Source organism: Gadus morhua, chromosome 19 (genome assembly GCF_902167405.1).
Source record: "Gadus morhua chromosome 19, gadMor3.0, whole genome shotgun sequence".
Lineage (NCBI taxonomy): Eukaryota > Metazoa > Chordata > Actinopteri > Gadiformes > Gadidae > Gadus > Gadus morhua.
In genome coordinates, this window is record NC_044066.1 from 20,084,729 (window position 1) to 20,098,122 (window position 13,394).

General features: G+C 45.1%; 2 protein-coding genes across 15 annotated transcripts in view; both read left to right on the forward strand.

Moving 5' to 3' along the window:
- The window catches only part of nrcama (neuronal cell adhesion molecule a), a 45,555-nt gene extending 33,328 nt beyond the window's left edge, over positions 1–12,227 (forward strand). For 4 of the 14 annotated variants that reach the window (XM_030341840.1, XM_030341843.1, XM_030341842.1 and 1 more), the window contains 8 exons: positions 77–109; positions 2,302–2,370; positions 3,396–3,518; positions 4,145–4,306; positions 5,315–5,446; positions 5,997–6,075; positions 6,776–6,787; positions 7,794–12,227. In XM_030341840.1, coding sequence (XP_030197700.1) covers positions 77–109; positions 2,302–2,370; positions 3,396–3,518; positions 4,145–4,306; positions 5,315–5,446; positions 5,997–6,075; positions 6,776–6,787; positions 7,794–8,028 — 845 coding nt within the window. In that variant the 3' untranslated portion in view covers positions 8,029–12,227. The remainder of the gene's footprint in view (positions 1–76; positions 110–2,301; positions 2,371–3,395; positions 3,519–4,144; positions 4,307–5,314; positions 5,447–5,996; positions 6,076–6,775; positions 6,788–7,793) is intronic. The other 10 variants (XM_030341848.1, XM_030341850.1, XM_030341854.1 and 7 more) reach the window with 5 other exon arrangements.
- A 634-nt stretch (positions 12,228–12,861) lies between these two features.
- The window catches only part of cntn1b (contactin 1b), a 19,526-nt gene continuing 18,993 nt past the window's right edge, over positions 12,862–13,394 (forward strand). Inside the window, exon 1 of the mRNA XM_030342223.1 lies at positions 12,862–12,980. The gene's annotated coding sequence lies outside the window, so the exon portion shown is untranslated. The remainder of the gene's footprint in view (positions 12,981–13,394) is intronic.

The following is a 13,394-nucleotide window of genomic DNA, read 5'->3' on the forward strand; positions in this document are numbered from 1 at the left end:
TTTTCTAAACTCTTTCTCACTCCCTTTCGCCTTCACATCTTACTGTTTCTCTACCTTTGTTCCCTTGTTTCTGAAGCTCCCTTGCTGCCCACTGTTGAACCGGGCCAAGGTAAAACAAGGAGTCCCTCTAGGCTAGCATGCATGTCCACGGTCTAACCATTCCAAAGATGAACAAGTCTGTAGAACCGCTATAACTAAACCTAGCATGCCTGCATGCCTCCCTCATGTCCGATCGCGACTGCTTCGTCTTTCAAGCAGCCCTGATTGTCTCCGATAGCCTCATAAATAAATAAGTCCTTGCCTATGTAGTACGATAATAGCTAGCTTCATCCTGGCATGAATCCAGTTCAAACCGTGCCTGATCTATTTTTGGTTTTCCTCCTTAAAATGAATCGAAGATACAGAAAGACTGAATGCTTTGATGCTTGCGCCTGCTTTAGCTTCAGGTTCACAATAAACAATGTAATTTATGTGTATTTTTGAAAATGTGATGATATAGGTGGCTCTACAGGAAACGGGGCATGCAACTCTATCTCAAGGACAACGCCTGGGTGATCAAATCACAGAATGTCTCTCCTGGCTTCACTAAAGCATCTGTTTACAATGTAAATTGGAAAATTACTCCAAAGAGAATCAAAGGAACAGAGGATAGTTTAGCATGCGCGCCTGCCACGAATGTCAACAATTGCAATTTATAATTTCCATCTTTTGGAATCCACAAAGCATAGCAGTGAATCGCCATGGAAACACTCTTATCGCAAAGACCAAAGTATTTTGCCATAATTGTCATTCGTGGCAGGCGGCGCACGCTAAACGCTCTCCAACATAAAGGGTACAACAAACTAACGCTGACAAATTATATTGCTAAAGGTCCCATGGCATGCTACTTTATGGAAGCTTTAATCTAGATATTAGTGGGCCCCAAACCCAGCATTTGAAGACGTTCCCGAAATTCAGCTGTTGTGCAGAATTACAGCCACTACGAGCCAGTTGCACATTGAGCTTTCCCCAAACGCGCCGTTTCGGTGTCTGTAGCTTTAATGCAAATGAGGAGGAGCGAGGCGGGTCAAGGAGGAGGGTGGGGGTGTTGCCCTGAGCAGCTTGCGGCCACGGTACCATGCGCCCTGTTTACAGTGGATGTATCGCAATGGCGAGGCGCACACAGCCTTCGGCCGTGTTCTGTAAATACTCTAGATGATATTCATCATATTATACATAGATATCTATATCATATAATATATATAATCACGGCCAAAAGCTGTTTGAGCCTCCAGACGATATTATGAATCTCAAACGACTGCGTCGGGTTCTTCCACGTCGACATCAATCGTAAGTCAACTGAACCACGACATGGAGGAGAAAGGGATTGTTGCCCGAGTTTGTCTCCCGCCGGAGCCTCGCTGCCGAGGGACAACCGCCTCGGCAGCGGGCAGCGCTTAGGCGGTGGTCCCTCGGCAGCGGGAAGCGGGGCTCAACCGGGAGACATTTGCGGGCAACAATCCCTTTCTCCTCCATGACGTGGTTCATGTACTTCAGGGAGTCAAAGCCAAAGTTCCTTTCCCCCAATTCCTTCTCAACCATGGCTGAGATAACCCCCACAACGAGTGTCGTTGTGTAAATACACACGCACACACACGCACGCACGCACGCACGCACGCACGCACGCACGCACGCACGCACGCATGCACACACACACACACACACGGCGCTCGCACGGTCGTATCTCATTGGCGGGCCAAATTCTCTGGGCTGGCATGGCAGAGAAAGGGGAGGTGGCATCTCCCCTTATCACGACATACGGGGAGAATTCCAAAACGGCGCGTCTTGAGCTTCGTTTTTCCAAAGACGGAGCAGAATGCCTAGTGCTCCTTTTACACCTAACAAGATTTCTAGCTACTGGGGGAGCATATAGGTAGGCTAGGGGAACTCATATTAATGTTAGAAAACCTCAGTATGTGAAATTTTCATGCCATGGGATCTTTTAGAAGATGTTTTAGAGAGGCCAGGAGAGAAGGCTACAATGGTTTTTAACCACAGACCGTATTGTCGTTTAAGTGGGTCTAAACGGACCACATGGACATCGGGCTATGTCATGCATTTTGCTACGTTAGCATGCTACGTTAGCATGCTACGTTAGCATGCAAGCTAGCGGCTTTGACTCGAAAAAATCCTAAAAGTGCTACTGCAGTTCAAAGGGTGGCTGGTGCAGTACGCTGTCGACGTGTTGTTGTTCACCGGGTCCGTTGCCGTGGTAACGGTGTGGCCCCCCTGTTGTCTCCCTCTTCTCCGTGTTCCTTCCAGGCCCCACCGAGCCCCCACTGCCGACCCCCTCCCCCTTCACCCCGACAACACGCCCCCCCGTCCTCAAGGGTACAAGCACTCCCCCTGTCTCCCTACCCTCACCCCCTCACCCCCCTCACCCCCTTACCCCCACACCCCTCCAACCTGGACCTCCCAATCTGGACCTCTCATCACACCCCTCACCCCCCCCCATCATAACCCTCACCCCACCATCATACTCCTCACCCCACCATCAAAACCCTCACCCCACCATAGCACCCCTCACCCCACCATCACACCCCTCACCCCACCTTCAGACCTCTCACCCTCCCATCGGACTCCTCACCCCCCCCATCCATATTTGACCTATGACCTTTACCCCTGTACCACAACCCCATTTAATGCCACAATAACCTTTTTATATTCTTATAGTATTTGTGTCTATCGTCATTTGATACAGCATTGAATTTTCTAGTAAATAATCAATGATTCATTTGAATCAAGGTGCAAGGATGATTTAGAAGATCTGCTTCACTGTATTGTCAAAATGTGTTTAAAATGGTTGAAACTGTCAAATTTTTCTGACACAAATGTTCTAATGAATCAGAAAAAGACAAAAGAAGAAGACAATTACTCCTGAAAAAAAGTGGCCCAACTTATGATAGTGGGTTAGCACTTGTAACTAACTGAAATAATGTCCTGGTTTCTACCCAAATGAAAGGGTCGTAGAGATGTCTGTAAGTCACATCATACATCACATCGCAAACCAGATTTATGAAGATAAAATTTTATTACATTTTTGGCAGTTTGTTTATTTGTATTCATTGATCAGCCACTGTTAATCGATATTTCGATATTCTGCCCACTGCTTCCTACTTTTTTAATAAGTGCATAGCTGTCTCTTGAAAAAGATCTGTATCAACCTGCATTTTCATTAAATGAAATGTATTAACATTATAAAAACATTGGGGCAGCCAAACTCCCAAACGTGAACCATAAATCCAACAGATCTGATGTTCATCCATCAGCATGCAGTAATTGTTTGGTGTAATCCATACAGTACACACTGTACACTGGGGATAAAGCGGTTGGTGTTTTGTGTCCTGTGTGCTTAGCGCGTCCACCGGGGCCTGTGTTCGGCCCGCTCAACGCCACGGCGTCCGAGGACGGCGCCATGCTCAATTGGGAGTACTTTGGACAACCTAGGAATATATTTGTGGAGTACACTGTGGAACACAGTAAGACGCGCCCCCGTCCTGGAATATACGCATATATTTCCTCAGTTCCAAAATCGTTTATTTTTGGTCCGGTGTCTAGTTTCCATGATGCGTAAACACTGCTTAAAGGTTGTATCAGCGACGTTGGGTGAGGTCACTTCTGTTGTAATTTGAAGCGAGATCCCACAAACAGAGCCAGCTCGCCCCTCCTTTCCGTGTTTCGTGCATCCAGTAAAAACGATCATGAACGCAGCGCAAAACCGCACAACACCCAACCCTTGTCGGTGATTGGTTGGAATACAATTTATTTTGGTTTTAAGCGGTTGGTAGCGCCATTAGTTTTTTTGTATACGATCTCGGAGCACAGGCTGCCTGCAGAGATGCGTTTTTTTGATGGCCTGCTTATTGGACAGGCAGCTAGCAGATCGTGAGGAAAGATCAGATGAATGTGATCGTTATTGTTTAGGCCTAGAATCGCTGATGCAACCTTTAATAATAAAACCGATTCTGTAAGCGATTAAAACGTAAAAACGTTTGCCTTTATGTGTCACAAACCACTCAATACAGCAAAAATAATTCCCATAATTACCTTTATCACTCCAACCTGACCTGCCATTCGTCTTCTTCTGGCCACGCCCACTCCCCAGGTAAAGAGGAGTGGAAAAGGGAGGCGGTCAATAGCTCCGCCCATTCGTTCACGATAAAGGGCTTGAAGCCGGGGGCGTCCTATAAGGTGCGTGTGGTAGCTAGGGACCCGGTGACGGACTCCATGGTCCACAGCACGGAGGAGGAGCTAGTCTCGGTACCAGGTGAGGCTGCATGCCTCCACCCCTGTTAGATTCAGCTCCACCACACCCCGCCGGTAGTTGTCATCGTCGCTGCTTCTTCATCCGCTTTTTGTGGTCGTTGAATGGGTTTTGTTCAGGTTTTTGGTTTTGGTTTCAGTTTCATTGTTTTCGTTGCGCCATCTGCGTTCTCCACGTGTGGATTTTTTCTCATCCAATACTCAAAGTATGAATGAGTTTACAGAGATATTCAATTTTTGCTGCTTTGGTTTGTAGCTTTTTCATTGTTGCCTCGTGTGAGTTAGTACTTGTGTGAATGCAAATGGATGGATGTGGTGCGGAAATCCCATTCATACTCATTTGCTTTTGTGTATTAATTAATTTGTATTCGTCCTGTAACATATTGAGGGAATCCATGCATATTTATTTTGTGTTACTCAAAACTCATGTTCATGGTTTATATATTTCTTCCCTTTAACCCTCATCTCTTACAGATTATAGACATTAACTTTTTAACCATTTTCCGTCAACAGTTGTCAAGTAGACATTGCATAACATTGTATATTCTCTCTCTCTCTCTCTCTCTCTCTCTCTCTGTCTCTCTCTCTCTCTCTCTCTCTCTCTCTCTCTCTCTCTCTCTCTCTCTCTCTCTCTCTCTCTCTCTCTCTCTCTCGCTCTCTCTGTGTTTTGTCTTTCTATTTCGCAATGTCCCTAATTCTGGTTTGTGGTCTATCTGTCTCTCTCGCTCGTCTTTCTCTCTCTATTTGCACCTTTTTCTCTCTCCCTTCTCTTTCGTTCTTTCCTCTCTCTCTCTCTCTCTCTCTCTCTCTCTCTCTCTCTCTCTCTCTCTCTCTCTCCATCTCTCTCTCTCTCTCTCTCTCTCTCTCTCTCTCTCTCTCTCTCTCTCTCTCTCTCTCTCTCTCTCTCTGTCTCTCTCTCTCTCTCTCTCTCTCTCTCTCTCTCTCTCTCTCTCTCTCTCTCTCTCTCTCTCTCCCCCTCGCTCTCTCTTGCTCTCTATGTCTCTCTCCCCAGCTGTGGCCAACCGGCAGGTGGACATTGCCACGCAGGGCTGGTTCATCGGGCTGATGTGCGCCATCGCCCTGCTCATCCTCGTCCTCCTCATCGTCTGCTTCATCAAGAGGAACAAGGGAGGGAAATACCCAGGTGAGAGAGGGGGAGAGAGAGAGAGAGAGAGAGAGAGAGAGAGAGAGAGAGAGAGAGAGAGAGAGAGAGAGAGAGAGAGAGAGAGAGAGAGAGAGAGGGAGGGAGAGAGAGAGAGAGAGAGAGAGAGAGAGAGAGAGAGAGAGGGAGGGAGGGAGAGATAGAGAGAGAGAGAGAGAGAGAGAGAGAGAGAGAGAGAGAGAGAGAGAGAGAGAGAGAGAGAGGGAGAGGGAGAGGGAGAGAGAGAGAGAGAGAGAGAGAGAGAGAGAGAGAGAGAGAGAGACTGAGAGAGCATTTAGAGAAGATAAAGAGTGAGAAAAAGGTGAATAAAGAAAGAATTAATTTGATTGTAATTCTAACAAATTAAAATCAAATTAAAGCTCTTGAATCCTACCTCATTCACATTTTTTAGGTATCTTCCTATGTACCATTGTCTGAAACGCTTGTGTTTTAAGAGTCCTCTATGAACACAGTTCCCTCGTCTCGTCCTGTCTTGTTTGCGTGATACAGTGATGTGTGTGAATAAAGTTTGATTTCGTATCGTGATCCCCAGTGAAAGAGAAAGAGGAGGCTCACCAAGACCCCGAGATCCAGCCCATGAAGGAGGACGATGGCACGTTTGGAGAGTACAGGTGAGGGTGGGGAAGGACCGAGCATACTGTAGGAGTAAACATTTATCACAATGTTTACCAGAATGGAGATGATTACGTCAGGCCACCCGGCTGTTCTGTGAAAACGACAGAGATGAGGCTAGGGAAGTTGATGGATCATTGTGCTCTCAAAGCAGAGCAGAGAAAAACAAATCAAGATCTTGGTCTTAAACAGTTTACTGATGTGAATAAAAATATGTTATTTTTTTATAGTTTTGAACAGAAGGCTGTGTTAATCCCAAACCCAATCTGATAGTGAATTACCCTGCATATAACAAACTACGAACCCGTCATTACCAGGCGCTATTAACCGGGCAACGTCTCTTTATTTTTGTAATTGTATTTAAACACGGGTCATCTGTGAACCAGGCTACTTTCCTCTACCATTGAAACCTTGTACAGTGTTGTCTATTGCATGCAAAATGCTTTTTTCTTGTCAATTTCTTTTTTCTGTGTGTATTGCCGTCAAAGTGTGCGTTCTTGTTTTTCGGTGTTTGTGTGTGTTCAGCGTGCTACTGATGTCTATTGTAAGGCTGACGCACACTTAAATAGACATAGTCACAAGCTATGTGCGTCCACAATGGCTTTTTATGTGTCTTCCTGTCCATCATGTTTTTTTATGTTCTGTTCTGTTTTGTGTTTTTTTGTCTGTTTGTTGTTTTTTTATTTTCGGTCGACATAGGTCAATAGAAAGGTAAGGATTGGATGTGCCAAACTAGCATGCAGTACGTCACAACTCAATACAGTCTCCTCCCGGCTCGAGGCCGGTGTGGATCTGTATCTCCTGAATATCTGCCTCTTTAAGTGCATTAGTGATGCATTACTGTAAATAGGACACTTCAGCTTTTCCTTTAGAACGCAACACCTTAACAACAACATTAGATTAACACTCTGGCTTGCTCGATCTTCGTAGTTGTACTTCGGATAACTTTCAGTTTTAACTGTAGATTCGATGCATTTTGACTGACTGACCGTAGGAGATGCATTTATATTGTAGGTATGAATGAGTATGCCCAGCATGTTTTAGAAGCGTTCAACATCATTAGCAGTGGTCACGCACCCTGGATTAACACAGGAACACAGAGCAAACCCAGAATATGAATGCGGATACATTACAGTGTAGAAATGGATGCGTGATGTATTTATGAGGTATAGGGGCACGGCAGTCTAGGGTGTTTAACTCACAGCCCGAAGGCTTTGGGGTTAAATCCCAGTGGAACAGAAAACACTAAGTCACATTGGATAAAAGCTTCTGCTAATTGACCTAAAGACCTAATGTACAATGTAAAATTGTATAATGTACAATGGAAAAATGTACATTATACAATATAAAAAACAACTGCAGACAATGTAAAATTGTACATCAGGTGTTATTGTACATGTATAAAAGTATGCATGCATGAGCAACCTTTTAGTCATTAGAAGTCCCTTTTATACAAAGCGACTTACAAACAATAAAAAAATAATAAAAAGCAAACAAACATTCACATTGAAGTAGCTCAAGAAAACAAACAAGTAAAAAACACAGCTTATAAAGAATGTATAAAGAGCTGGATAGAGTGCAGATCACGTGACCCCCCCCCCCAACACACACACCCAGGTTACTGACCACTGTCTAACACCCTCTCTCCAAAAACCATCCCCCAAAAACGCCTTCCTAACTTTCCACTCTCTCCCCCCCCCCCCGCCGTTGCCGTTAGCGACACGGAGGACAACAAGCCGCTGAAGGGCAGCCGCACGGCGTCCAACGGGACGGTGCGGCGCGACGAGAGCGACGACAGCCTGGTGGACTACGGCGAGGGCGGCGACGGGCAGTTCAACGAGGACGGCTCCTTCATCGGCCAGTACAGCGGCAAGAAGGAGAAGGACACGCACGAGGGCAACGAGAGCTCAGAGGCGCCGTCGCCCGTCAACGCCATGAACTCCTTCATCTAGCCCGGGGAGGGAAAAAGGCGGGAAAACGTGAGGGGGGAGGGGGGGGGGGCTGTTGGAAGGAGGGGGTGCTGGTTAGCAAGGGGGGGGGGGGGGGGGGGGGGGTGCCTGGAGCTTCGCCATCGGAGGGTTGACTTTCTCCGCCGTCGGCCCGCGACTTGTTTTGCGGCGAGAATGGTTGGCGTCGCCATCGTCGTCGAAACCGGGCGGGTTCTATAGTTTCCTTTTCGTGTGATGACCAGTTTCAGCTCGTGGCAGTCGCTGTGGTGTGAACTCACCCCCCGCTCAAGTCCTCCCCCAGTGCACCTCCACCTCCACCCCCACCACCACCCCCACCACCACCTCCCCCACCCCCGGGCTCCCACCCCGCCCGCCGTTTTCGCTCCCCTACGCCGGTTGCTTCCAGGAGGCGGCGAGGAGCTACCGCAACCGATTTGCGACCGTGGACTCGGCTACCCGTCGCTATGCTATTCAATCCAACCTACCCCCCTCCCCCCACCACCCCCTGCTCTCTCGCTCTTCCCATCACCCCTGGCAACCCCCCCCCCCCCCCCACCCACACTCCTCCTCCACAATGCGTGACTCAGACCCCCCACCCCTTCACATGAGCGGTCAAAGTAGAGATGGAGAGGAGTGGCTGTTTGGTACAAACTCTTGCCTCGCAAAGACCGAGCCTCAGAGGACCGAGAGATGAAAAAGGCGGAAAGCAATATGGGAAAAAAAAAAGCAGTTGGAATGTAGCAGAGGGCGTCCCCACCGATCGACCAATCAGACAAGCCGAGCACGAGTAGTCGGAATTACGTTAATGTATTGCTGTGTGGGTGTCTGTGCAGTTTGACTGCATTTGGAAAAAAAATCATGAATATATATATATATATATATAAAACATGATGTATCTCAATATCCCAGAATTAAGTGAATTATGTGACCCTCCAGCCAGTTCAATCATAGTCCACCACCCCCTCATGGCCCACTGCATGGACTTTTTCATCGTCACCTTTGTACTACACATTTGTTCGCAAAGAGAAAAAACTGAAACTTGTGTCAATTGTTGAGAGATTTTATGGCATCCTAAGACTGTACGACTAAGTGCACGTCTACCAGCAACTCTTTATTGCCTTTCTCGTAGTTATTTTCTTTCTTTGAATGGTCAAAAGTATTATACAAGGTACTGTAAAGGCAAAGAATTGGCAGTAGCATCTTTGTAAACATTTCTCAAAAAGGTAACTCAAAAGAGGAATTAGCATCGCGCGTCTTTCAACGTTGAGACGTTTTTTTGTACACACATTTCTTTAAATGTAGTAGAAGAGGTGTGTATATGGACTAATGGAGATCAGGAATATGCATTTTAACACAACTTCACCCCTGGGTGTAACAGTTTAACCCCCAACCCTGTTCTCTGTTGTCACTCGAAGCAGCCAAACGACACAAGTTTTAAGCTAGGCTTCGTCAAACATATCCTTTTTTTGGATCCCACCTTTTTCTCGCAATGTCTTTCTTTCAACCAGATATCTACTTCTCGTCGCTTTCTGTTTGGCTAGCCTACATCTAGAGCCCGAATCATTGCCAATTTGCGATTCTTTCTCCTTTAAATAATTGTGTGAATAGCAGCAAACATTTTAACGGCTAACAAATGGCCGCCACTTGTTAGCCAACACACAGTTGGCTAACAAATGGTCGCCAACTGTGTGTTCTGTGTGTGACGCCGGATGGAAACTAAAGGGTGACGTTAGTCGACGACACCCAAAACAGGTTGGGTTCGCGGCGTGAGCGAGAAGCAGCAAACAGGGTACGCGTCAGGTGCATACAGTATAGCTTCCTGAAATTCAGGCGGGTCTGTTCTACAGAACCTCTAGGCAAGGTTTTCTAGTGCCTTCGTAAATAGAGAACATCGAGATCAATCCATTAAGCGTTGAACTCCTCATACACAAGGCAACCTGGACATCATCATCGCAGTTACATATCACAGAGCCACGCATCCAAACAATATCGGCCTCATCCGCTGTAAAGTAAACCAGAAAGGCTATATCAATTGTTCGTAAACCCTTTGTTGATCCCTTGCAGGATTTCAGGGAGAGTTCAAAACGAATTTACAGAACATATGAGCTAATGCTTATTCAAATGAACTTCATGGACATTAATGGACGTCTTTAAATGATGTATGAGGGACACCACATTAGTTTATGGACCTTGCATAGCCTTTCAACAGTTTTCAGTTTTTAAATTACAGCGTTCTTACTAATGTCAATAAGTAGGAGATTATGATTATGTCAAAGCTTTGCAATGGTGGTGGTTGCATAAATTAAGACCCAATACTGAGTAGGTACCCAGTAATAATATTCTCACAGCAAAGCTACTCTAGGTACACATCATTATCGGAAACATCTCTGATTGTGATTAAAAGAAATGAAAGAAAGCGTGTTGGTGAAACATGATTTATAAAAAAAACATTAACTCGGGGCTAAGGTTTGTGTCTTCAAAGTATATCCCATACTCCTTCTCCATCTGGACTGAAATACTGCCACCCTCTCTTCACCAGGTAACTGCCAAACGGAACAGGAACTCAAACAGACAGACTGGTACAGCAGCCAATCAGATTGGAGCTTTAGTGGGAAGCACTTAAGAGCTGAAGAGAGCAGAGGGCTTGTGTATTAACGATGGAATGCTAACTGAATGTGGAAACAAAGTTGTTTTTAATCTATTTATACGAATGAGAATGTGGCTTGGTGATGTGCCCCGGTGACTATAGGTTCATGCATTTAACCCTGTATATCTGTGTGTGTTGTCACTTGTTTTGCTGTCGTCGACTCAAAGCATAACTGAAACTGTACACACTAAGCACTCAGTGAGTTTTATATATAAATGAATAAAAAGTGTGCGAGCGAGAGACTGACTGAACGTGTGCATGGTTGAGTGTATATGTGTGTATGTGTGTGTGTGTATGTGTGTAATTGTAGCACATGCATGCTAAAGGTGTCAAAGCGTGCGTTAAGTATTTTTTTTTCGTATTTTGTTTTGCTCTATTTCCAATGGATAAAACCACGTCTAATACAACGGGGATGTCAAGCAGTCAGGCCAAAAAACTCAGATATTCCGCCATCTTATCTGTCACAAAACGACAATTGATTTAGAGAGGAGTTTCACATTTTCCATGATTTTTTCGGTTTTCATAACTTGCATCAAGTTTTTAAATTGCAGCGTGTCAGCTTTGTATGTGTGTGTGTGTCTGTGTGTGTGTGTGTGTGTGTGTGTGTGTGTGTGTGTGTGCGTCTGTCTGATTGTGTGCGTAGATAATTGGTTGTAAATAATGGCTTGAATTGAGGGTAGATAAGTTTGACCTAAGAGTCACTGAGAGTGGAGAGGTCAGAGGTGAGAATGTACAGCTTTGACTTCGAAAAAAGATATGCAGATAATTTTTCTTTCGAGAGGAAGGAAAAAGGAAGTGATGACATTTGCGTGACATGACACAGATTGTTTTCAACATTTGATTTGCTGTGATTTCTCTGAACTTTATTTTCCTTTCGTTTCTCTGTTTTTCGATGAACCTGTCAGGAATCTTTGCTAGCTCAGATTTGTTTTGGTTTTTTGGGTTAACAAAATGTAGACTTGAGATTTTACTTGAGAATGTGACACCTGTGTTGTGCCATTTCTCTCTGACAGTTCATGCACCCTTTCTGTATGGGCATTCTTAAATATGATGTATCTTTTTGAAACACGTTCAACCATCAATACTATAGCTCAATGAGAGTATTCACTGTTCCAATTTAAAGGCTGAATAAATGAATAACCAACAACAAGTGCAAATTGTCATTTAGACTTCTAGATACATATGTGTTGGGCACAATTCATTTCTTTAAGAGTGAGACTTCAATTAAATGAAATTAAATATAAAAACGAATCAATGCAAAAACGGTCAAATACATAGGTAGGTAGTTCAATATAGATCGTATAGATGGTTGGGTTTGGCGTCACATGCACGGAAATATGAACAGACAAACTTGAGGGTGGATTAGCCCCAGTACCCAAAATATTTTAGTCACCGGTGAAGACTAATAATATATGATATAGTATAACATTCTGGTCAATGTTGAAATTACATGAGGCATGAAAGGCTGTCCAAAATGGTTTACTGAACAATATATTGCAATTATTTTGTATTATAAATTAAGTTAAAAATAAAGGAATAAATGTTGGTTTCACGATGTGGGTTTATAGACTCTTCATTGTTTTGGTTTAAACATATATACGATCAAACATACAATGCCACCAAGTGCAGAAAAACATGAACATTACAGTGAAAGAATTGATTAAAAAATAAACAGATGACCTTTTTACCCCACACAAGCCTATCCAAAGATTAACCTGTGTGCGTGTGTGTGTGTGTGTGTGTGTGTGTGTGTGTGTGTGTGTGTGTGTGTGTGTGTGTGTGTGTGTGTGTGTGTGTGTGTGTGTGTGTGTGTGTGTGTGTGTGTGTGTGGTCATTTTCAAAGTCTTCAGTATCTATATTTCATTATAATATTAAAGTTAGTCTTTTTCAAATGCATGACATGGCGAGCTCCTGGCTTTGAAACACACTCTGCCAACAATGAACACAGTTTTGAAAAAAATACTTAAATGGAAAAACGACATGCCATCCTGATAAAGATTAAACCTGCTGCCGTTGTCCAGCCACTACCACTGGGGCGATTTCAGTTTGTCCATCATGCATACGAAACATGATGGCAGCATCAGCATCTCTCTCGCTCTCATCCTTCTTCCTCTCCTCGTCCAATGGCATCCACGCACGCAAACCCCGCCCATCCCTGTCTCTCATCCGCTCTCATCCAATAGAAAAGTTTCAAGCCATGGGACGTACCTACACCGGGTAGGATCCATGGGGGAGATGTGTGTTTTGGGGACAGGTGTATGTGCTATGCGGAGAACGTCTTAATATCGTCGTTTATTCGGTCTGCAAGGTAAGGAAGGCAAGTCGTGATGTGTCTGCATGTCTTCCGCGTTCATCCAGAGTTGGGTTTTGTTTAATCGGGATGTGTGTGTTAACGCTGTGCGTGTTGGAGGGGAATGGGCCGACGGAGGAGTACCGCAATGCAGAGCAGGCCGGGGCAAAACCACCGCTCCACTTCGCAGTTCGCTAAATTTGGGGGGTGATGTCAGTCTGCATGCGCAGATAGTTTTTCAAAAATCTCATCGATTCTGGTGGGCTACTTACGGACAGGGCTGGGGACAAACGGTGGGTCTATCTCAGCCCACGTTTGCTCAGATTGCACAATAGTTCTGGTCTACTTGGCTGGTGGGATTGTATGTGTTTAGAAAGTGAGAGGAGGATGGGAGAAGGTGAGCCGTGCAGCGCTTCAAGGGCGCAGTGGATG